This window comes from Ornithorhynchus anatinus, chromosome 4, assembly GCF_004115215.2.
Source record: "Ornithorhynchus anatinus isolate Pmale09 chromosome 4, mOrnAna1.pri.v4, whole genome shotgun sequence".
NCBI classification, from domain to species: domain Eukaryota; kingdom Metazoa; phylum Chordata; class Mammalia; order Monotremata; family Ornithorhynchidae; genus Ornithorhynchus; species Ornithorhynchus anatinus.
In genome coordinates, this window is record NC_041731.1 from 32786487 (window position 1) to 32803849 (window position 17363).

At 54.5% G+C, this 17363-nt stretch overlaps 2 protein-coding genes across 3 annotated transcripts; both read left to right on the forward strand.

The window, feature by feature from the left end:
- The first annotated feature begins 1018 nt into the window (after positions 1-1018).
- LOC100076403 (phytanoyl-CoA dioxygenase domain-containing protein 1-like) lies at positions 1019-6481 on the forward strand. The gene is given in 11 exon segments (XM_029062734.2): positions 1019-1166; positions 1803-1961; positions 3387-3462; positions 4329-4376; positions 4866-4921; positions 5214-5276; positions 5365-5386; positions 5744-5790; positions 5793-5826; positions 5829-5873; positions 6381-6481. Coding segments are annotated over 11 exon segments (684 nt in total). The 5' UTR covers positions 1019-1133.
- A 3771-nt stretch (positions 6482-10252) lies between these two features.
- On the forward strand, positions 10253-16813 carry LOC100088023 (phytanoyl-CoA dioxygenase domain-containing protein 1-like). Of its 2 annotated transcripts, XM_029062784.2 has the most exons (11): positions 10253-10404; positions 11306-11464; positions 13042-13117; positions 13938-13985; positions 14494-14549; positions 14842-14904; positions 14992-15013; positions 15355-15483; positions 15885-16001; positions 16180-16306; positions 16485-16813. In XM_029062784.2, exons 1-11 carry the CDS (start codon positions 10372-10374, stop codon positions 16528-16530), a joined length of 876 nt encoding a protein of 291 aa, XP_028918617.1. In that variant the 5' UTR covers positions 10253-10371; the 3' UTR covers positions 16531-16813. The 2 variants fall into 2 exon arrangements, with proteins under 2 accessions (XP_028918617.1, XP_028918619.1); XM_029062786.2 differs by lacking the exon at positions 11306-11464 and having other exon boundaries at positions 10256-10404.
- The last annotated feature ends 550 nt before the right edge of the window (positions 16814-17363 follow it).

The window sequence follows — 17363 nt, forward strand, 5'->3', positions numbered from 1 at the left end:
GAAATAGCATACTAAACAAAAATCAAAGACAAGGGCAGATACTCAAAATAGAGAAATCACTAAGGTACTGGACCTAGAGGAGCAGAATTTCAGGCTCCAATCTCGTCTGCAGCCATCGACACTGTTACAGTAGCTGTAATCATCGGAGCGAGGTTTGGTGGCCGCTTCTTTTACCTGCTGGGGTGGAGCAAGACAGGTCAGGGTGGAAGTTCCAGGGAGGTGTCCTGGGGGGGTGATGGAGTGGGTCCCTAGGGAGACTGGGGGTGGGTGGGAGGTTGTTCACTTGTGGGGAGCGTGTGGGGTTGTCCAGTGGGAGGAAAACATAAGGTCTGCTGCTGGGTTTGCGGAGGGGTTTGTGGAATTGTCTGGGGTTGGGGGGAAGCCATAGGGCTATCTGGTGTTGGAGAGGGTGGGGTTGTCTGATGTTGGTGTGAGCCATGGGATTGTCTTGTGCAGGGGGAGACCGCGGGGTTGTCCGATCGGTGGGGGAAGTGTAAAGTTGTCCTGAGGAGGAGACTGCAGGGGTTGCCTGGTCGGGGGCAGGCTGGGATCTCAGTTTTCAGAGGGTAGAGAAAGAAGTGCAGGGACAGAGAGCATAGGGAGGAACTGTCAGAGGCCTGAACAGGTCCCACGCTGACGGGAACGGTGGGGGCCGCGGCCTGGGCCCGTCACCTGGGCGGTCCCTGTTGAGGCTTGGAGGCTGCCAACATGCCTGTGAGCAAGAGGGAGGGGCCGGGGTCATGGGGGTCCTGGGCTTGCAGCCCCGAGACCCATGGGGTCGGGGGGAGGAGCTGGCTAGGGGAAATTTGGCATCTCCAATTTGATTAATCCCGAGGACGAGGTGGCTAATCTGCACCATGACAACACAGGGCACCCTCACCCCTCCTCAAGTGGGTTAGGGGCACTGGTCCCTTGGCATCCGTCACCCCCGGCCCCCCTCTGTTCCCGCCCCTGGCCGGGAAGGGGAGGCGGGGAGAAGGAGCCGGCGGGGGCGGGAGGATCCGGGGAGGGAGCGTCCGGGGGAGGGAAGGGCACAGACACTTCCTGGTCGGCGGACGGGCCGGAGGCGCTGGCCATTCTGGGGCCTCGGTGACGGGACCCCAGAGTCCGGGCCCCCTCGGTCCCCCCTGGCCATGGAGGGCCTCAACCCGGAGCAGGTCCGCAAGGTGAGGCGGGACCGGCAAGGACGCCGAAAGGGAGGGAAGAAAGTCTCCGCGAAAGCGGACGAGAGAAGCAGCAAGGCCTAGTGCCTGGGGCCGGGAGACAGGAGGTCGTGGGTTCTATTTCACTCATTCAGTGGTATTAATGACTGCTTACTATATGCAGAGCGCTGTACTATGTGCTTGGAGTGTACAATTCAGCAACAGAGACCATCCCTGCCCAACAACGATCTCACAGTCTAAACGGGGGAGAAAAACAACAAAACAAAACAAGAAGTCTAGGGACTAATCCCAACTCCGCCACGACTGCTCTGTGACCGTCACTTCTGTGGGTCTCATTTACCACATCTGGAAAATGGGGTTGAAGACTGTGAGCCCCATATGGGCCTGGGACTACGTCCAACCTGATTTGCTTGTATCCTCCCCTGCCTTTAGTACAGTGCTTGGCACAGAGTAAGCACTTAACAAATACCATCATCATCATCATTATTATTATTATTATTGAGGACCAGAAGGGGCTGCGACTGTCGGGGGGGGGGGGGGGGGCGAAGTGCCCTGGGGCTGGTGAGGATCTCCGGGCGCGGCCACCCCCTGAGCCGGCGGTGTCAGGGCACTGGCTAACGCTTCAGTCTTCTCTCCCAGTTCCAGGAAGATGGCTTCCTCGTCCTGGAGGGGTTCTTTTCTCCAGAGGAGTGTGACGGGCTCAGGGCAAGGATCGCAGAGATCGTGGCAGGGATGGAAGTCCCGCCCCACTGCCGGACAGAATTCACCACGCAAAGGGAGAAAGTGATCGAAGCTGAGGTAGCGGGACGGCCCCGGCTGGGCAGAGGGAAAGGGCAGCCCTGGACCCTGACGTTCGGCCACTCAAGCTAAGGGTGTCTCCAGCCGTCCCCTCTCTCCGAGGAACCCAAAGCACTTCATTTCTTTCAGTCTCTCTCTGCACTTTTCTCCCCATTTTGCAGACGGGGAAGACTAAGGCGCATCTAGGGAGGCACTGTGGAAACTGGGGTTCCGGGGGAGGCGCAGACTCTGTCCAGCTTTGCGGGGTAGACCCAGCCTGCCTACCCAGCCAGGTGCGCTAGGCTTCCCACCCTGCCCCTGCCCCTTCCTTCCTCAGATTCTGTGGTTATTCCTGCCAAAAGCGTAGCCTATAAACCCCCCTGTAGACTCTAAACTCTGTTGTATTGTGTTCTCCCAAGCGCTCAGTGCAGTGCTCTGCACATAATAAGCTCTCAATCAATACCATCGATCGAGTGATTGATTCCTTTTGGTGAGGTAAACCTTCTTCCCAGAGTCCCAGTAGATTTGTTCCTTTCTAGAACTGTGACTGGCTGCAGGGATTTGGCACAGTTTTCCCTCTGGGGTCAGCGGCTGATGTGTCATGATCTGGTGGCCAGAGGAGTAATAATATGAATACGTGGAGATTACAGCAAGTGATGGGGTGGGGAGGGGTTGCAATAGTTCATCTGGGGATAAGTAATATTTGTTGAACGTCTGCTAGGTGCAGTGAACTGAAATAAGCGTTTGGAAGTGCTAAACCAAGTCACAGATACCTTTCCCCGCAAGGAGGTTACCCTCCAATGGGGAAGACGGGTACAACAAGATTCTAGACTGTAAACCCAATGTAAGCACCTACATTTATTTAAGGTTCACTGATTTCTCTTAAGGGCCGTATTTGTAAGTTCATTCATTTAATCGTATTTACTGAGTGCTTACTTTGTGCAGAGCACTGTACTTAGCACTTGGAAAGTACACATCAGCAATAAAGAGGGACAATCCCTGCCCACACCTGTTTAAGTAAATGAGGAGGAAGTTCCAAGCCCAGCGGTAAAGTGTGTGAGCAAGGGGATGGAGCTGGGAGAGCAGAGAGTGAGGATCAGCTAGAAGGTCTGACAAATAGCCGGAGAGGAGAGCAGACTAGACAATGGGGTGAGTGGATGGAGAGGCTTGAAGGCAATTGTGAGGAGTTTTTGTTTGATGCCCAGAGACACAGGAAGCCCCCGGGGGGAGAGGAGAGGGTTGTGCAAGTGTCTGGTTAAGAGCTGTCCCTGGTCAGCCAAGAGTGAACAAGCCTCAGACGAGTCAGCTCCCTGGACTGCTGATTCAGCCTCCCTGCTCCGATGCAGAAATTACCCTCCCCAACACAGAGCCCCAGGGAAGCTCTCGGGTTCATTTCAGTGCAATAGTTCCTTCACTCTGTTGCCTTCTGCCTTGCCTTCTCCTCAGGGAAGTTCAGAATATTTCCTGACCAGCGGTGACAAAATCAGATTCTTCTTTGAGAAGGACGTGTTTGACAAGGAAGGTATGGGATCTGCCTTGTGCCGGGAACTGGGGCAAAGTGGGAATTTGGCTGCCAGGGGCCAGTGACGGGGCAACGGAAGGAATCGAGCCCCTGAGAAACGTTCAGACAATAAATCAATTGTATTTTTTGAGCGTTTCCAATAGCAGAGCATATATTAATAATAATACTACTACTAATAATAGTAATAATATGATAATAATACTACTAACAATAATGAGAGATGTAGTACTAGTTATGTGCTTACTATGCTCTGCTCTAAGTGCTGCTGTAGATGCAAGTTAACCAGGTTGAACACAGTCCCCGTCCCACAGGGGGCTCAGATTTCATCCCTATTTTACAGAATGAGGGAACTGAGGCAGAGAGAAGTGAAGTGACTTGCCCAAGGTCGCACAACAGATAAACGGCAGAGCTGGGATTAGAACCCAGGTCCTCTGTCTCCCCAGGTCCATGCTCTTTCCAGTAGGCCAGCCTGCTTTAAGAAGAAAGACAGAGAAAAATCCCTGAGTTCTGAGTATGGCTTTGGCCAGAGCGAGGGTGGTGGGACAGTGAGGTTCTGTTTGGTTCTGACCCTTGCCTCTCCTCTACCTCATTCCCAAGACCCTCAGTACTTGAGTGTTTTTTGTTTAGCACTTATAATAATTGTGGTTTTTTTAAAGCACTTACTGTGTATCAGGCACTGTAATAAGCGCTGAGGTGGATACAAGCAAATCAAGCTGGTCACAGTTCCTGTCACAGTCTTAATTATGTGCCAAGCACTGTGGTAAGCACTGGGGCAGGTACTAAATGCTTGTGGGAGTACAAGGGTCCTGCATTGAAGGTGGAATTTTCCTCTTTTCCTGGACCTGACTCTCCTCCTTGTTTCTTAGGCAACTTTAAGGTCCCACAGGACAAGTCCATCAACAAGATCGGTCATGGTGAGCTGCCAGGGAGGAGGGCGGGATCTGGAGGGGGAGGGTTAAAACCCCCAACTCTCCTCCCCAACCCTACTCACTGGGCCTCCCCGCCTCCTCGGGGTCCCGCTCTCACTTTGTGGAGCTGCCCCCGGGGGTGGGTCTCAGTCTCTCTGAAGAAGTAGCCTCTGCCTGTCCCTGGGCATGAGGGAGCAACAGGCAGCTTGTCCCTGGTTGGGTCTTCAAGTCCTCAGGTGAACGGCAGGGGAACGGGAACGGGAAGAGGGGAACGGGAGGCTGCAAGTCCTGCCCCAGGAGGGGATTCCCCCAACCGGCTGCTCTGCTCCTTGCTCTGTGTGCTCGCTGCTGCGCAGCTCCTCCTCTCCCCTTCCACCCTGTTCACAGAAGGACCCTGGGAAATGGGGACTCGAGTTCACTCTCCAGCCTCGCTATTGACCGGTCCCTGGAGAGCAGTCACCGTGATCACTCTGACCCTCGCTTTTATCCCCACAGCTCTGCATGTCCATGATCCCATCTTCAAGAAGATCACCCACTCCCCACCAATCCAGGTGAGCAGATAGGGGCTGGTCAAAGCTCCTCTAAAACTTTGCTTCCTGCCCAGAAACTGTGAGGCAGAACAGCCCAGGAGGGGGGATGGCGGGGAGGAGGGTAGGGAGCCTCCTCCACCCAAATCCGGCCCTTCCAGGAGCCTGATTCACCCCGCCCTACGGGCTTGGACTAGGCCCGAGGGCATGCCCACAATCTGGTACATTGTGGGCAAGGTTTAGGGAGACTCCACCTTGGGGGAATCCTAGAAAATTTTGCCTAATTCCCCTCCCTGAGATCTGAGTTGTTCCTTAGGAGATAAGCAGGAGCCTGGGGTTTGAGGAGCCTGTGGTGGTCCAGAGCATGTACATTTTCAAGGTAAGTTCCCGGCTTCTGCCTCTCCTCTCCTTGCCGCCGCGGTCCTCCCGGACACCCACTTCACCAGGTCTCTCCTTTCTCTTTTCAGCAACCGCACATTGGTGGTGAAGGTGAGACCTATGTAGGAGCTGGGGTGGTAGGTCCTCTCTGCCTGGGAGCCTCGCCCCGGAGCTGTCAGGGATGGCCAGAAGCCATGTTTTGGCACCAGCTTGTTTTGGGACCCTTGGAAAGCCAGACAGAAGGACAGTCCCAGGGGCTGTACATGTTCCCCAGGGGATCCTAAAGGTTTCTGCTGGGCAAGTGAGAACGACGGATCGGATGGAGAAGGTGGAGCGTTGCGGGGAGGTGCTGGCTTCAGAGACCAGAAGTGGGGCAAGAATTAGCTGTGGGGCTGAGGCAGAAACATAAGAGGTGCCCTTTGCGGGAGGAGGAGGCTACCACTCACCTGGGGTCCAATGGGCTTGCAGTACGCGCACACCAGGATTCCACCTTCCTGTACACGGAGCCACTGGGTCCACCTGCTTGGGTTTCTGGTATGCGGTGGAGGATGCACCCTGGAGAACGGTTGCCTCTTCTTCATCCCAGGATCCCACAAGGGTAAGGATGCCTGAGGGCACCTCTCTTCTTCCGAGGACTGGGCAAAGGCTTTCTGACAGGAGACCCAGGAGCCTGACTCCCTGCTCCTGGACCCTGCTGCCTCCTCGCAGAAGGGTTTCCCTGGGCCCGCAAGCCCACAAACTCTCCACAGGCATTGAAGCAGCAGAGTGCTGTAGATAGAGCATGGGCCTGGGAGTTAGGTCACGGGTTCCAATTCCTACTCTGCCACTTATCTCCTGGTTGACCTTGGGCAAGTCACTTAACCTCTTTGTGCCTCAGTTACCTCATCTTTAAATGGGGATTGAGACCCGAGCCTCAGGTGGACAGGACTCTGTCTAACCCATGATTTGCTTGTATCCACCCGAGCGCTTCTTACAGTGGCCTGGCAGCATAGTAAGTGCTTAACAAATACCATAATTATTATCATTATTAGGTGGCATCTCCGAGAGGTGGATCCGGGCTTCCTCCGGGTACTGTGCCGGCCACCTACTTCATCGCTCTAAGAAGATTATGACGACAGCAGCTTCATCGCCATTCCCGATCCAGAAAGGTACATGGTCTCTTCCAGCCGGACTGGAAGTCCAGAGAGAGTCCTGAGCCCCACCTGAGAGGCACAGCGGCCCCCCGGGACCTGAGTCTCTTCCCTTCTGGGCAGCATGGAGAGGGAGGGTTGTGGGGAGGGGATTGGAGCAGAGCAAGAGTGTCCTACTGTGTCCTCTTCATCAGGTGGCCTTGTCCTATTCCACGAGAAGCTGTGCACAAGAGCGAGATGAACCGCTCTCTCGCGCTCCGTCCCCATGCCTACACTTTTCCATATCATGGAGTCTAAGGGCAATCCGCTGGAGCAAGGACAACTGGTAGGCCACAGCGGGCCCGTGGACATAAGGCTGGGTGTTGGACCTTGCCAGGGTTCCCTTACCTCTCCACCTCCTTCCCTTTTGACTCCGAGCCGGGAGTGATTCAGTGGCTCCGGAACGAGTGCAGGGGCAGAGGCACAGGGTCCTCCATATTCTGTTCCCTCTTACGTCTGCCCAGGCTGCAGCCCCCCCCCTGAGATGCCGTTCCCAGCTCTCTACAGCTAAGACTCGGCCACAGGACACGCTCCTCCTCCACCTGCCCGCCACAAGAAGAGAGGGAGCCCCGGCTGGCCAGCCTGCAGGGCTCTCTGCTCCACCTGCTTTCTCCCCGAGCTGCCTCGCCCTCTTCCTCCCCTTCTTCCCCATCCTCCTCCCCTCCCTTTCCATCCCTTCTCCCCTTTTTCTCCTTGCCCCGCTAGATTTCGGGCCCACCAAGCCAGGGCTTGGGCTGGGCCAGCGAAGCCTGAGGTTCCCCTCCCACCTCTATTAATAAAGTGTGGCTGCACTTGCTGTGACCCGTTTCCTCTGCTGTGGGGACCCCGGGGACTCCACTGTGACCTTTCTCCTAAGCTAAGCGCTCTGGCAGCTGTGACTTCCTGCTCGGCAGCAGGAGACCAGAACCTGGCCAGGATCTGAACCGACCTCCTCCGACCCAGCACCTGCCTGGCACCTGCAGGGGCCCCAGCCTCGGTCTGTGTCCCAGCTCCCCCAACACCTTTCCCCTCTTCCCTTTCCTAGCCTGGATGGCTGGCGATGTTGACGGAAGAGATGGTCTCATTCCTCATCAATGGTTTTTATTGAGTCCTACTATGCGTGGACCGTTGTATTAAGCTTTTGGGAGAGTACGGTACAGTACAACAGAGTTTAGCAGGCATGGTCCCTTACAGTACAGAAGACATAATTAGAGGTTCAAAAGGGATATTTTGTAAAGATGGAGACGGTCAGTGTGTGCAGAAGAGCAGTAATAGTTATTATGAAGTGAATGGGAAAACAGATGAGTCCTAAGAAGAATTAATGACTTTTAGGCGAGAGATGAGAAGGCTGAGGGGGTGGGATTTCAAGGGGACAAGTGGATGGAGTGGCTGATGCTCAGGTCTTTTCCAGACAGTGGCTCGAGGGCCTGGGATTCAGAGGAATGGGTTTAAATTCCAGCTTTGCCACTCTTCTGCTGTGTGAACTTACGAAAATCACTTCACTTCTCTGTGCCTGTTAGCTCATCTGTGAGATGGAGATTAAGACTGTGAGTCCTATGTAGGACCGGGATGCTGTCCGACCTTATTATTTTGTATCTACCCCAGAGCTTACTACAGTGCCCGGCAGTGAAGCAGGGAAGTAGAGCAGCTCTTTCACCATGCCTGAAGTTCTGTAAAAGCTACTTGTGGCCCACGGAGATGTGCCAGGGGTAGAGATAAGATAGATGCAACTTCTGCAGTATCCACTGAGCCCAAATCTGAGCCTATCCTGTTTCCGTTTATGTGGCATCACCGGCCCGAGCCTGTTTCTTCATCTACTGAGCCAACTAGAAATCAAGGACTTGCCTTGTCACGAAGCACGAAGCAGGGAGACTGTGGGGTTGTCTCTTTTTTTTTGTTTTGTTTTAATGGTATTTGTCAAGCGTTTACTATGTGCCAGGCACTGTTCTAAGTGCTAGCACAGGTACAAGGTAATGTACAAGGTTCCTGGGACTCAGAGTCCTGCATTTTTCAGATGAAGGAACTGAGGCACAGAGGAGTTCACTGACTAGCCCAAAGTCACAGAGCAGACAAATGGTGGACTGGAGACTAGACCCCAGGTACCCTTGATTCCCAGGCCCGTGCTCTATCCAATAGGCCATGCTGCTTCCTTCTGCCACTTGGAGGGAGACTTCAGGGTCGTCCAGTGGGTCGGGGGGCAGGAAGCAATCAGATTGTCTCATGTTGTGGGGGAGCTGCGGAGGTGTCCGTGTTGGGGGAAGCTGTGGAGTTATCTGGTGCCAGGGGAGACTGCAGAGTTTTCAATTGACAGAAGGGGAGTGTAAAGTTGTCCTGGGGGGCTGCTGATAAGGGGGAGGCTGGGATCTCAGTTTTTAGGGTGCAGAGAGAGAAGTGCAGGGACAGAGAGCATAGGAAGGAACCATCAGGGGCCCGAGCAGCTCCCACAGTGACGTGAACGGTGGAGGCCTCGACCTGGGCCTATCACCTGGGAGGCTCCTGTGGAGGCTGCCAACTTTCTTGTGAGCGAGAGGAAGGGGCCGGGGACCTGGGGGTGTTGGAGGTCTTGGGCTTGCAGGCCGAATCCCATGGGGTGGGAGTGAGGGGCTGGCTCGGGGAAACGGCGTCTGGAGCTGTTTAATCCCGCGGAGGAGGTGGCTGAGTCGTGCCCCAGAGGACATCTATGCTGAGCACCGGGACCCCTCCTCAAGGTTGATTTCAGGAAGGATTAGAGAGGGGGTGTCACCTGTCCCTTGTTGTTTGTCGCTCCCCTCACTCCTCTGTTCCCATCCCTGCCCGGGAAGGGGCGGTGGGGAGCGGGGTGGTCTCCGTGGAGGAGGTCGCCTGGGGGTGGAGCCGCCGAGAGGGGTGGGGGGCACCTGTCTCACCTTCACAATATCGCCAAGATCTGTCCTTTCCTCTCCATCCAAACTGCTATCGTGCTGGTACAAGCTCTCATAATATCCCGACTGGATTATTGTGTCAGCCTCCTCTTGGATGTCTCTTCCTCCTGTCTTTCCCCACTCCAGTCTATTCTTCATTCCATTGCCCGGATCATTTTCCTACAGAAATGCTCTGGGCATATCACTCCCCTCCTCAAAAGCCTCCAGTGGTTGCCTATCGACCTTCGCACGAAACAAAAACTCCTCACTCTTGGCTTCAAAGCTCTCCATCACCTTGCCCCCTCCTACCTCACCTCCCTTCTCTCTTTCTACTGCCCACCCCATACACTTGTTCCTCTGCCGCTCACCTCCTCGCTGTCCCCCATTCAGGCCTATCCTGCCATCGACCCCTGGCCCACTTCCTCCCGTGGTCCTGGAATGCCCTCCCTCCTCACAACTGCCAAACTTTCTTCCCCTCTTCAAAGTCCTCTGAGAGCTCACCTCCTCTTAGAGGCCTTCCCAGACTGAGCCTCCCTTTTCCCTCTGCTCCCCATCCCCTCTCCTCCCCCCACCCTCTCTCTTCCCCCCTTCCCCTCCCTCAGCACTGTGCTCATTTGTATATAGTTATTTATTACCCTATTTATTTTGTAAATGAGGTGTACATCTCCTTGATTCTTATTTATCTTGACGATGTTGTCTTGATTTTGTTTAGTTCTGATTTGCTCTTCTGTTTAGACTGTGAGCCTCTCGTTGGGCAGGGATTGTCTCCACCACCGAAATGTACATTCCAAGTGCTTAGTACACTGCTCTGCACGAAGTAAGCGCTCAATAAATACTATTGAATGAATGAATGAATGAATGAATGAATGAATGAATGAATGACCAGGGAAGGGGGTGTCTGGGGGAGGGGCTGGAGGATCCGGGGAGGGAGCATCCGGGGGAGGGAAGGGCACAGACGCTTCCTGGTCGGCGGACGGGCCGGACACGCTGGCCATTCCAGGGCCTCGGGGACAGGACCCGGACTCTGGGCCAGGACCCCGGACTCTGGGCCCCCTCGGTCCCCCCAGCCATGGCGGGCCTCAAACCGGAGCAGGTCCGCAAGGTGAGGCGGGACTGGCAAGGACGCCGAAAGGGAGGGAAGAAAGGCCCCGAGAAAGCGGGCGAGAGAAGCAGCGTGGCCTAGTGCCTAGAGCCCGGGGCTGGGAGACAGGAGGTCGTGGGTTCTATTTCACTCATTCAGTAGTATTTATTGAGTGCTTACTATGTGCAGAGCACTGTACTAAGTGCTTGGAGTGTACAGTTCAGCAACAGAGACCATCCCTGCCCAGTAAAGGGCTCACAGTCTAAACGGGGGAGGCAGGCAACAAAACAAAACAGAACAAAACAAAACAAGCAGTCTTGGGACTAATCCCAACTCTGCCACATCTGCTCTGTGACCTTCGCTTCTCTGGGCCTTAGTTACCGCATCTGGAAAATGGGGTTGGAGACTGTGAACTCCATATGGGCCTGGGACTACGTCCAACCTGACTTGCTTATATCCACCCCCACGCTTAGTACAGTGCTTGGCACAGAGACAGCATTTAACAAATACCAGAGAATCAGCATGGCTCAGTGGAAAGAGCATGGGCTTGGGATTCAGTGGTCGCGGGTTCTAATCCCAGCTCTCCCACTTGTCAGTTGTGTGACTTTCGGCAAGTCACTCAACTTCTCCGTGCTTCAGTTACCCCTTTTGTAAAATGGGGATTAGGACTGTGAGCCCCACTTGGGACATTCTCATATCCCAGTGCTTAGAACAGTACTCGGCACATAGTAATTATTGATATTATTATTATTAGGGGCTATTATTATTATTGTTATCATTATTATTATTATGGACCAGAAAGGGGTTGCGACTGTCGGGGGAGAGGCTCCCCAGGCGGGGGTGAGGGAGGTTCTCTGGTCACTGTCTCCCCCTGGGCTGGGGGTGTCAGGGCACCGGCTAGCGTCTCGACCTTCTCTCCCAGTTCCAGGAAGATGGCTTCCTTGTCCTGGAGGGGGTCTTTTCTCCAGAGGAATGTGACGGGCTCAGGGCAAGGATCGCGGAGATCGTGGCAGGGATGGAAGTCCCGCCCCACTGCCGGACAGAATTCACCACGGACAGGGAGGAGCAGCTCCGAGCTGAGGTAGCGGGATGGTCCTGGCCGGGCAGAGGGAAAGGGCAGCCCTGGACCCTGACATTCGGCCACTCAAACTAAGGGTATCTCTAGTCATCCCCTCTCTCCGAGGATCCCAAAGCACTCCATTTCTTTCAGTTTCTCTCTGGACTCTACTCCCCATTTTGCAGACAGGGAAGACTGAGGTGCATCTAGGGAGGCACTGTGGCCCAAAATTGACTGGACTGCCCTGGGGTGGGATCTGAGGACAGGTCCTAACAGATTTGGGACTGGCTTTGCTGGAAATGAGTCCCCAGAGTTAGGAGAGAAGGTAGGGAAGGGGAGACGGTTTGGGAAAATGGGGTAACTGGGGTTCCGGGGGAGGCTCAGACTCTGTCCAGCTTTGCGGGGTAGACCCGGCCTGCCTACCCAGCCAAGTGCGCCAGGCTTCCCACCCTGCCCCTGCCCCTTCCTTCGTCAGATTCTGTGGTTCTTCCTGCCAAAAGCGTAGCCTATAAAGCCCCCTGTAGACTCTAAACTCTGTTGTATTATGTTCTCCCAAGCGCTCAATGCAGTGCTCTGCACATAATAAGCTCTCAATCAATACCATCGATCGAGTGATTGATTCCTTTTGGTGAGGTAAACCTTCTTCCCAGAGTCCCAGTAGATTTGTCCCTTTCCAGAGCTATGATTGGCTGCAGGGATTTGGCACAGTTTTCCTTCAGGGATCAGTGAGGCGACCCGCTGAAGTGTCATGATCTGGTGGCCAGAGAAGTAATAATTTGAATATGTGGAGATTACAGCCTGTGGTGGGGTGGGGAGGGGTTGCAATAGTTCATCTGGGGATAAGTAATATTTGTTGAGCGTCTGCTAGGTGCAGGGAACTGAAATAAGCGTTTGGAAGTGCTAAACCAATTCACAGATACCTTTCCCCGCAAGGAGGTTACCCTCCAATGGGGAAGACAGGTACAACAAGATTCTAGACTGTAAGCCCGGTGTAAGCATTTCTTACATTTATTTAACGTTCACTGATTTCTCTTAAGGGCTGTATTTGTACGTTCATTCATTTAATCGTATTTATTGAGCACTTACTTTGTGCAGAGCACTGTACTTAGAGCTTGGAAAGTACACTTCAGCAGTAAAGAGAGACAATCCCTGCCCACACCCGTACAAGTAAATGTGGGCTTCTGGCAGTGAGGAGGAAGTTCCAAGCCCAGCGGTACAGTGTGTGAACAAGGGGATGGAGCTGGGAGAGCAGAGACTGAGGTTCAGCTAGATAGCCTGAGAAGAGAGCAGACTAGACAATGGGGTGAGTGGATGGAGAGGCTTGAAGCCAATTGTGAGGCGTTTTTGTTTGATGCCGAGAGACACAGGAATCCCCTGGGGGAGAGGAGAGGTGTGGGCAAGTGTCTGGTTAAGAGCTGTTCCCGGTCAGCCAAGAGTGGACAAGCCTCAGACGAGTCAGCTCCCTGGACTGCTGTTTCAGCCTCCCTGCTCCAATGCAGAAATTACCCTCCCCAGCACAGAGCCCCAGGGAAGCTCTCAGGTTCATTTCAGTGAGATAGTTCTTTCACTCTGATGCCTTCTGTCCCTCCCCTCCTCCTCAGGGAAGTTCAGAATATTTCCTGACCAGCGGTGACAAAATCAGATTCTTCTTTGAGAAGGACGTGTTTGACAAGGAAGGTATGGGATCTTCCTTGTGCCGGGAACTGGGGCGAAGTGGGAATTTGGCTGCCAGGGGGCAGGGATGGGGCAGTGGAAGGAATCGAGCCCCTGGGAAACGTTCAGACAATAAATCAATTGTATTTTTTGAGCATTTACTATATGGAGAGCAACGCAATAATAATACTACTGACAATAATGAGAGATGTGGTACTAGTTATATGCTACCTATGCTCTGCTCTAAGTGCTGCCGTAGATGCAAGTTAACCAGGTTGAACACAGTCCCCGTCCCACGGGGGCTCAGATTTTCATCCCTATTTTACAGATGAGGGAACTGAGGCAGAGAGAAGTGAAGTGACTTGCCCAAGGTCGCACAACAGATAAACGGCAGAGCTGGGTTTAGAACCCAGGTCCTCTGTCTCCCAGGTCCATGCTCTTTCCAGTAGGCCAGCCTGCTTTAAGAAGAAAGACAGAGAAAAATCCCTGAGTTCCGAGTAGGCTGTTGGCAGAGCAGGTGTGGTACAGTGAGGTTCTGTTCTGTTCTGGACCTTGCCTCTCCTCTACTCATTCCCAGACCCTCAGTACTGATTTTTTTTGTTTAACACTTATAATAACTGTGTGTTTTTTAAAGCGCTTACTGTGCATCAGGCACTGTAATAAGCGCTGAGATGGATACAAGCAAATCAAGCTGGTCACAGTTCTTGTCACAGTCTTCATTATGTGCCAAGCACTGTAGTAGGCACTGGGGCAGGTACTAAATGCTTGTGAGAGTAAAAGGATCTTGCGTTGAAGGTGGAATTTTCCTCTTTTCCTGGACCTGACTCTCCTCCTTGTTTCTTAGGCAACTTTAAGGTCCCACAGGACAAATCCATCAACAAGATCGGTCATGGTGAGCGGCCGGGGAGGAGGGCAGGATCTGGAGGGGGAGGGTTAAAACCCCCAACTCTCCTCCCCAGCCCCACGCACTGGGCCTCCCAGCCTCCTCGGGGTCCCGCTCCCTCTTTGTGGAGCTGGCCCTGAGGGTGGGTCTCAGTCTCTCTGAAGAAGCAGCCTCTGCCTGACCCTGGGCATGAGGGGGCAGCAGGCAGCTTGTCCCTGGTTGCGTCTTTGTGTCCTCAGGTGACTCTGCCTCTCCCCATTCCCCCAGGCGGGGCTGCGGTAAGAGGGGAACGGGAGGGTGCTGGTCCTGCCCCAGGAGGGGATACCCCCAACCGGCTGGCTGCTCTGCTCCTTGCTCTGTGCACTCGCTGCTGGGTGGCTCCTACTGTCCCCTTCAGCCCTGATCACGGAAGGACCCTGGGAAATGGGGACTCGAGTTCACTCTCCAGCCTCGCTATTGACCGGTCCCTGGAGAGCAGTCACAGTGATCACTCTGACCCTCGCTTTTATCCCCACAGCTCTGCATGCCCATGATCCCGTCTTCAAGAAGATCACCCACTCCCCACCAATCCAGGTGAGCAGATAGGGGCTGGTCAAAGCTCCTCTAAAACTTCTCTTCCTGCCCAGAAACTGTGAGGCAGAACAGCCCAGGAGAGGGGATGGCGGGGAGGAGGGTAGGGAGCCTCCTCCACCCAAATCCGGCCCTTCCAGGAGCCTGATTCACTCCGCCCTATGGGCTTGGACTAGGCCCGAGGGCATGCCCACAATCTGGTACATTGTGGGCAAGGTTTAGGGATACTCCACCTTGGGGGAATCCTAGAAAATTTTGCCTAATTCCCCTCCCTGAGATCTGGGTTGTTCCTTAGGAGATAAGCAGGAGCCTGGGGTTTGAGGAGCCTGTGGTGGTCCAGAGCATGTACATTTTCAAGGTAAGTTCCCGGCTTCTGCCTCTCCTCTCCTTGCCGCCGCGGTCCTCCCGGACACCCACTTCACCAGGTCTCTCCTTTCTCTTTCAGCAACCGCACATTGGTGGTGAAGGTGAGGCCTATGTAGGAGCTGGAGGTGGTAGGCCTCTCTGCCTGGGAGCCTGCCCCGGAGCTGTCAGGGATGGCCAGAAGCCATGTTTTGGCACCAGCTTGTCTGGGGACCCTTGGAAAGCAGGACAGGAAAGGACAGTCTCAGGGGCTGTATGTTCCCCAGGGGATCCTAAAAGTTTCTGGGAAAGGAGACGGACGGATGGGATGGTGAGAAAGCTCGGCTCGGGGAGGTGCTGGCTCAGCGACCAGGTGGGGCAAGAATTAGCTGTGGGGCAGGGGACGTAGGTGTCCCTTTGTGGGAGGAGGGGGCTGACCACTCACCTGGGGATCAATGGGCTGCAGTGCTCGCACACCAGGATTCCACCTTCCTCTACACGGAGCCGCCGGGCAGCCTGCTTGGTTTCTGGATAGCATTGGAGGATGCCACGCCAGAGAACGGCTGTCTCTTCTTCATCCCAGGATCCCACAAGGGTAAGGATGCCTGAGGGCTCCTCTCTTCTTCCGAGGACTGGACAAGGCTTTCTGACAAGGGACCCAGGAGCCTGACTGGGAGAAGGGTTTCCCTGTGCCGGCAAGCCTGCAAACTCTCCACCGGCACTGAAGCAGCACAATGTTGTGGATAGAGCATTGACCTGGGAGTTAGGTCATGGGTTCCAATCCCAACTCTGCCACTTATCTCCTGTTTGATCTTGGGCAAGTCACTTAACCCTGTGCCTCAGTTGCCTCATATTTAAAATGGGGATTGCAACTGTGAGCTCCATATAGGATAGGTACTGTGTCCAACCGATTTGCTTGTATCCACCCCAGCGCTTCTTACAGTGTCTGGCACATAGTAAGTGTTTAACAAATATCACAATTATTATTATTATTAGGTGGCATCTCCCATAGGTTGGTGCGGGATCCTCCGGGTTCTGTGCCAGCCATCCACTTCATCGGCACTGAGCCAGTTTATGATGACAGCAGCTTCATCGCCATCCCGATCCGGAAAGGTACACGATAGTTTCCTGCCAGTCTGGTAGTCCAGAGAGAGTCCTGAGCCCCCACTGCAGAGGCACAGCTGCCCTTTGGGTCCTGGGTCTCTTCTCTTTTGGGGCAGCATGGAAGGGGAAGGTTTTGGGGAGGGAATGAGGGGCAAAGCAAGATGTTGTATCGGGTCCTCCTTACCAGGTGGCCTCGTCCTGTTCCATGGAGAAGCTGTGCACAAGAGTGAGCTGAATCGCTCCTCGCGCTCCCGCCACGCCTACAGTTTCCATCTCATGGAGTCTAAGGGTACCAGCTGGAGCCAGGACAACTGGTAGGCACAGGGGCCCAGGGGCGTGAGGTTGGGGCTGGCTCCTTGCCCAGGGTTACCCCCTACCTGCCCACTGCCCTTACTGTTGATCCAATCTGGGAACGGTTGAGTGGCTCGGGCATGAGTGGAAGGGCAGAGGCGCCGGGCCCTCCATGTTCTGTTCCCTCTTCCATCTGCCCAGGCTGCAGCCCACCCCTGAGTTGCCGTTCCCAGCACTCTACAGCTAAAACTCAACGTCCTGTCACGCTCCTCCTCCACTCGCCCACCAAGAGAAGAAAGGGAGCCCTGGCCAGGCTTCGGGGCTCTCGGCTCCACCTGTTTTCTCCCCAACATGCCTCCTCCCCCTCCTCTCCTTCCTCTCCTATTCTCTCCCTGCTCTCTGCCCATTTCTCCTCCCCATTATCCCCTTGCTCTCCTGGAATTGTGACCCCACCAAGCCAAGGCTTGACCTGGCCCAGGGAATCCTGAAATTCCCCACCACCTCTGTTAATAAAGCATGGCTGCACTCACCGTGGCCTCTTTTCTCTGCTGAGGGGACCCCGGGGACGCCGCTGTGTCCTTTCTCCTAAGCTAAGTGCGCTGGCAACTGTGACTTCCTGCTTGGAAGCAGGGGGCCAGAACCTCCCAGACAGGTGCAGTTATCTGAACTGACGCCCTCCGAACCAGCACCTGCACTGACGCCTGCAGGAGCCCGAGCCTTTGTCGGCCTTCCAATTTCCCGCGCCTTGCCCCTCTTCCCTTCCCTATCCAGACTGGCTGGGCAGTGTAGAGGGAAGGGTTGGTTTCATCCTCATTGGTTTGCATCATGTACTACTAAGTGCAGAGAGAAGCAGCGTGGCTCAGTGGAAAGAGCCCGGGCTTGGGAGTCAGAGGTCATGAGTTCAAATCCCAGCTCTGCCACTTGTCAGCTGTGTGACTGTGGGCAAGTCACTAAACTTCTCTGTGCCTCAGTTACCTCATCTGTAAATGCGGATTAACCGTGAGCCTCACGTGGGACAACCTGATTACCCTGTATCTACCCCAGCACTTAGAATGGTGCTCAGCACATAGTAAGTGCTTA

Coding starts and splice junctions, on each gene's coding strand:
- LOC100088023 (XM_029062784.2), top strand. CDS start 10,372: ATGGCGGGCCTCAAACCGGAGCAGGTCCGCAAG. Junction 11,465..13,041: donor AGGAGCAGCTCCGAGCTGAG/GTAGCGGGATGG, acceptor CCTCCTCCTCAG/GGAAGTTCAGAATATTTCCT. Junction 14,905..14,991: donor AGAGCATGTACATTTTCAAG/GTAAGTTCCCGG, acceptor TTTCTCTTTCAG/CAACCGCACATTGGTGGTGA.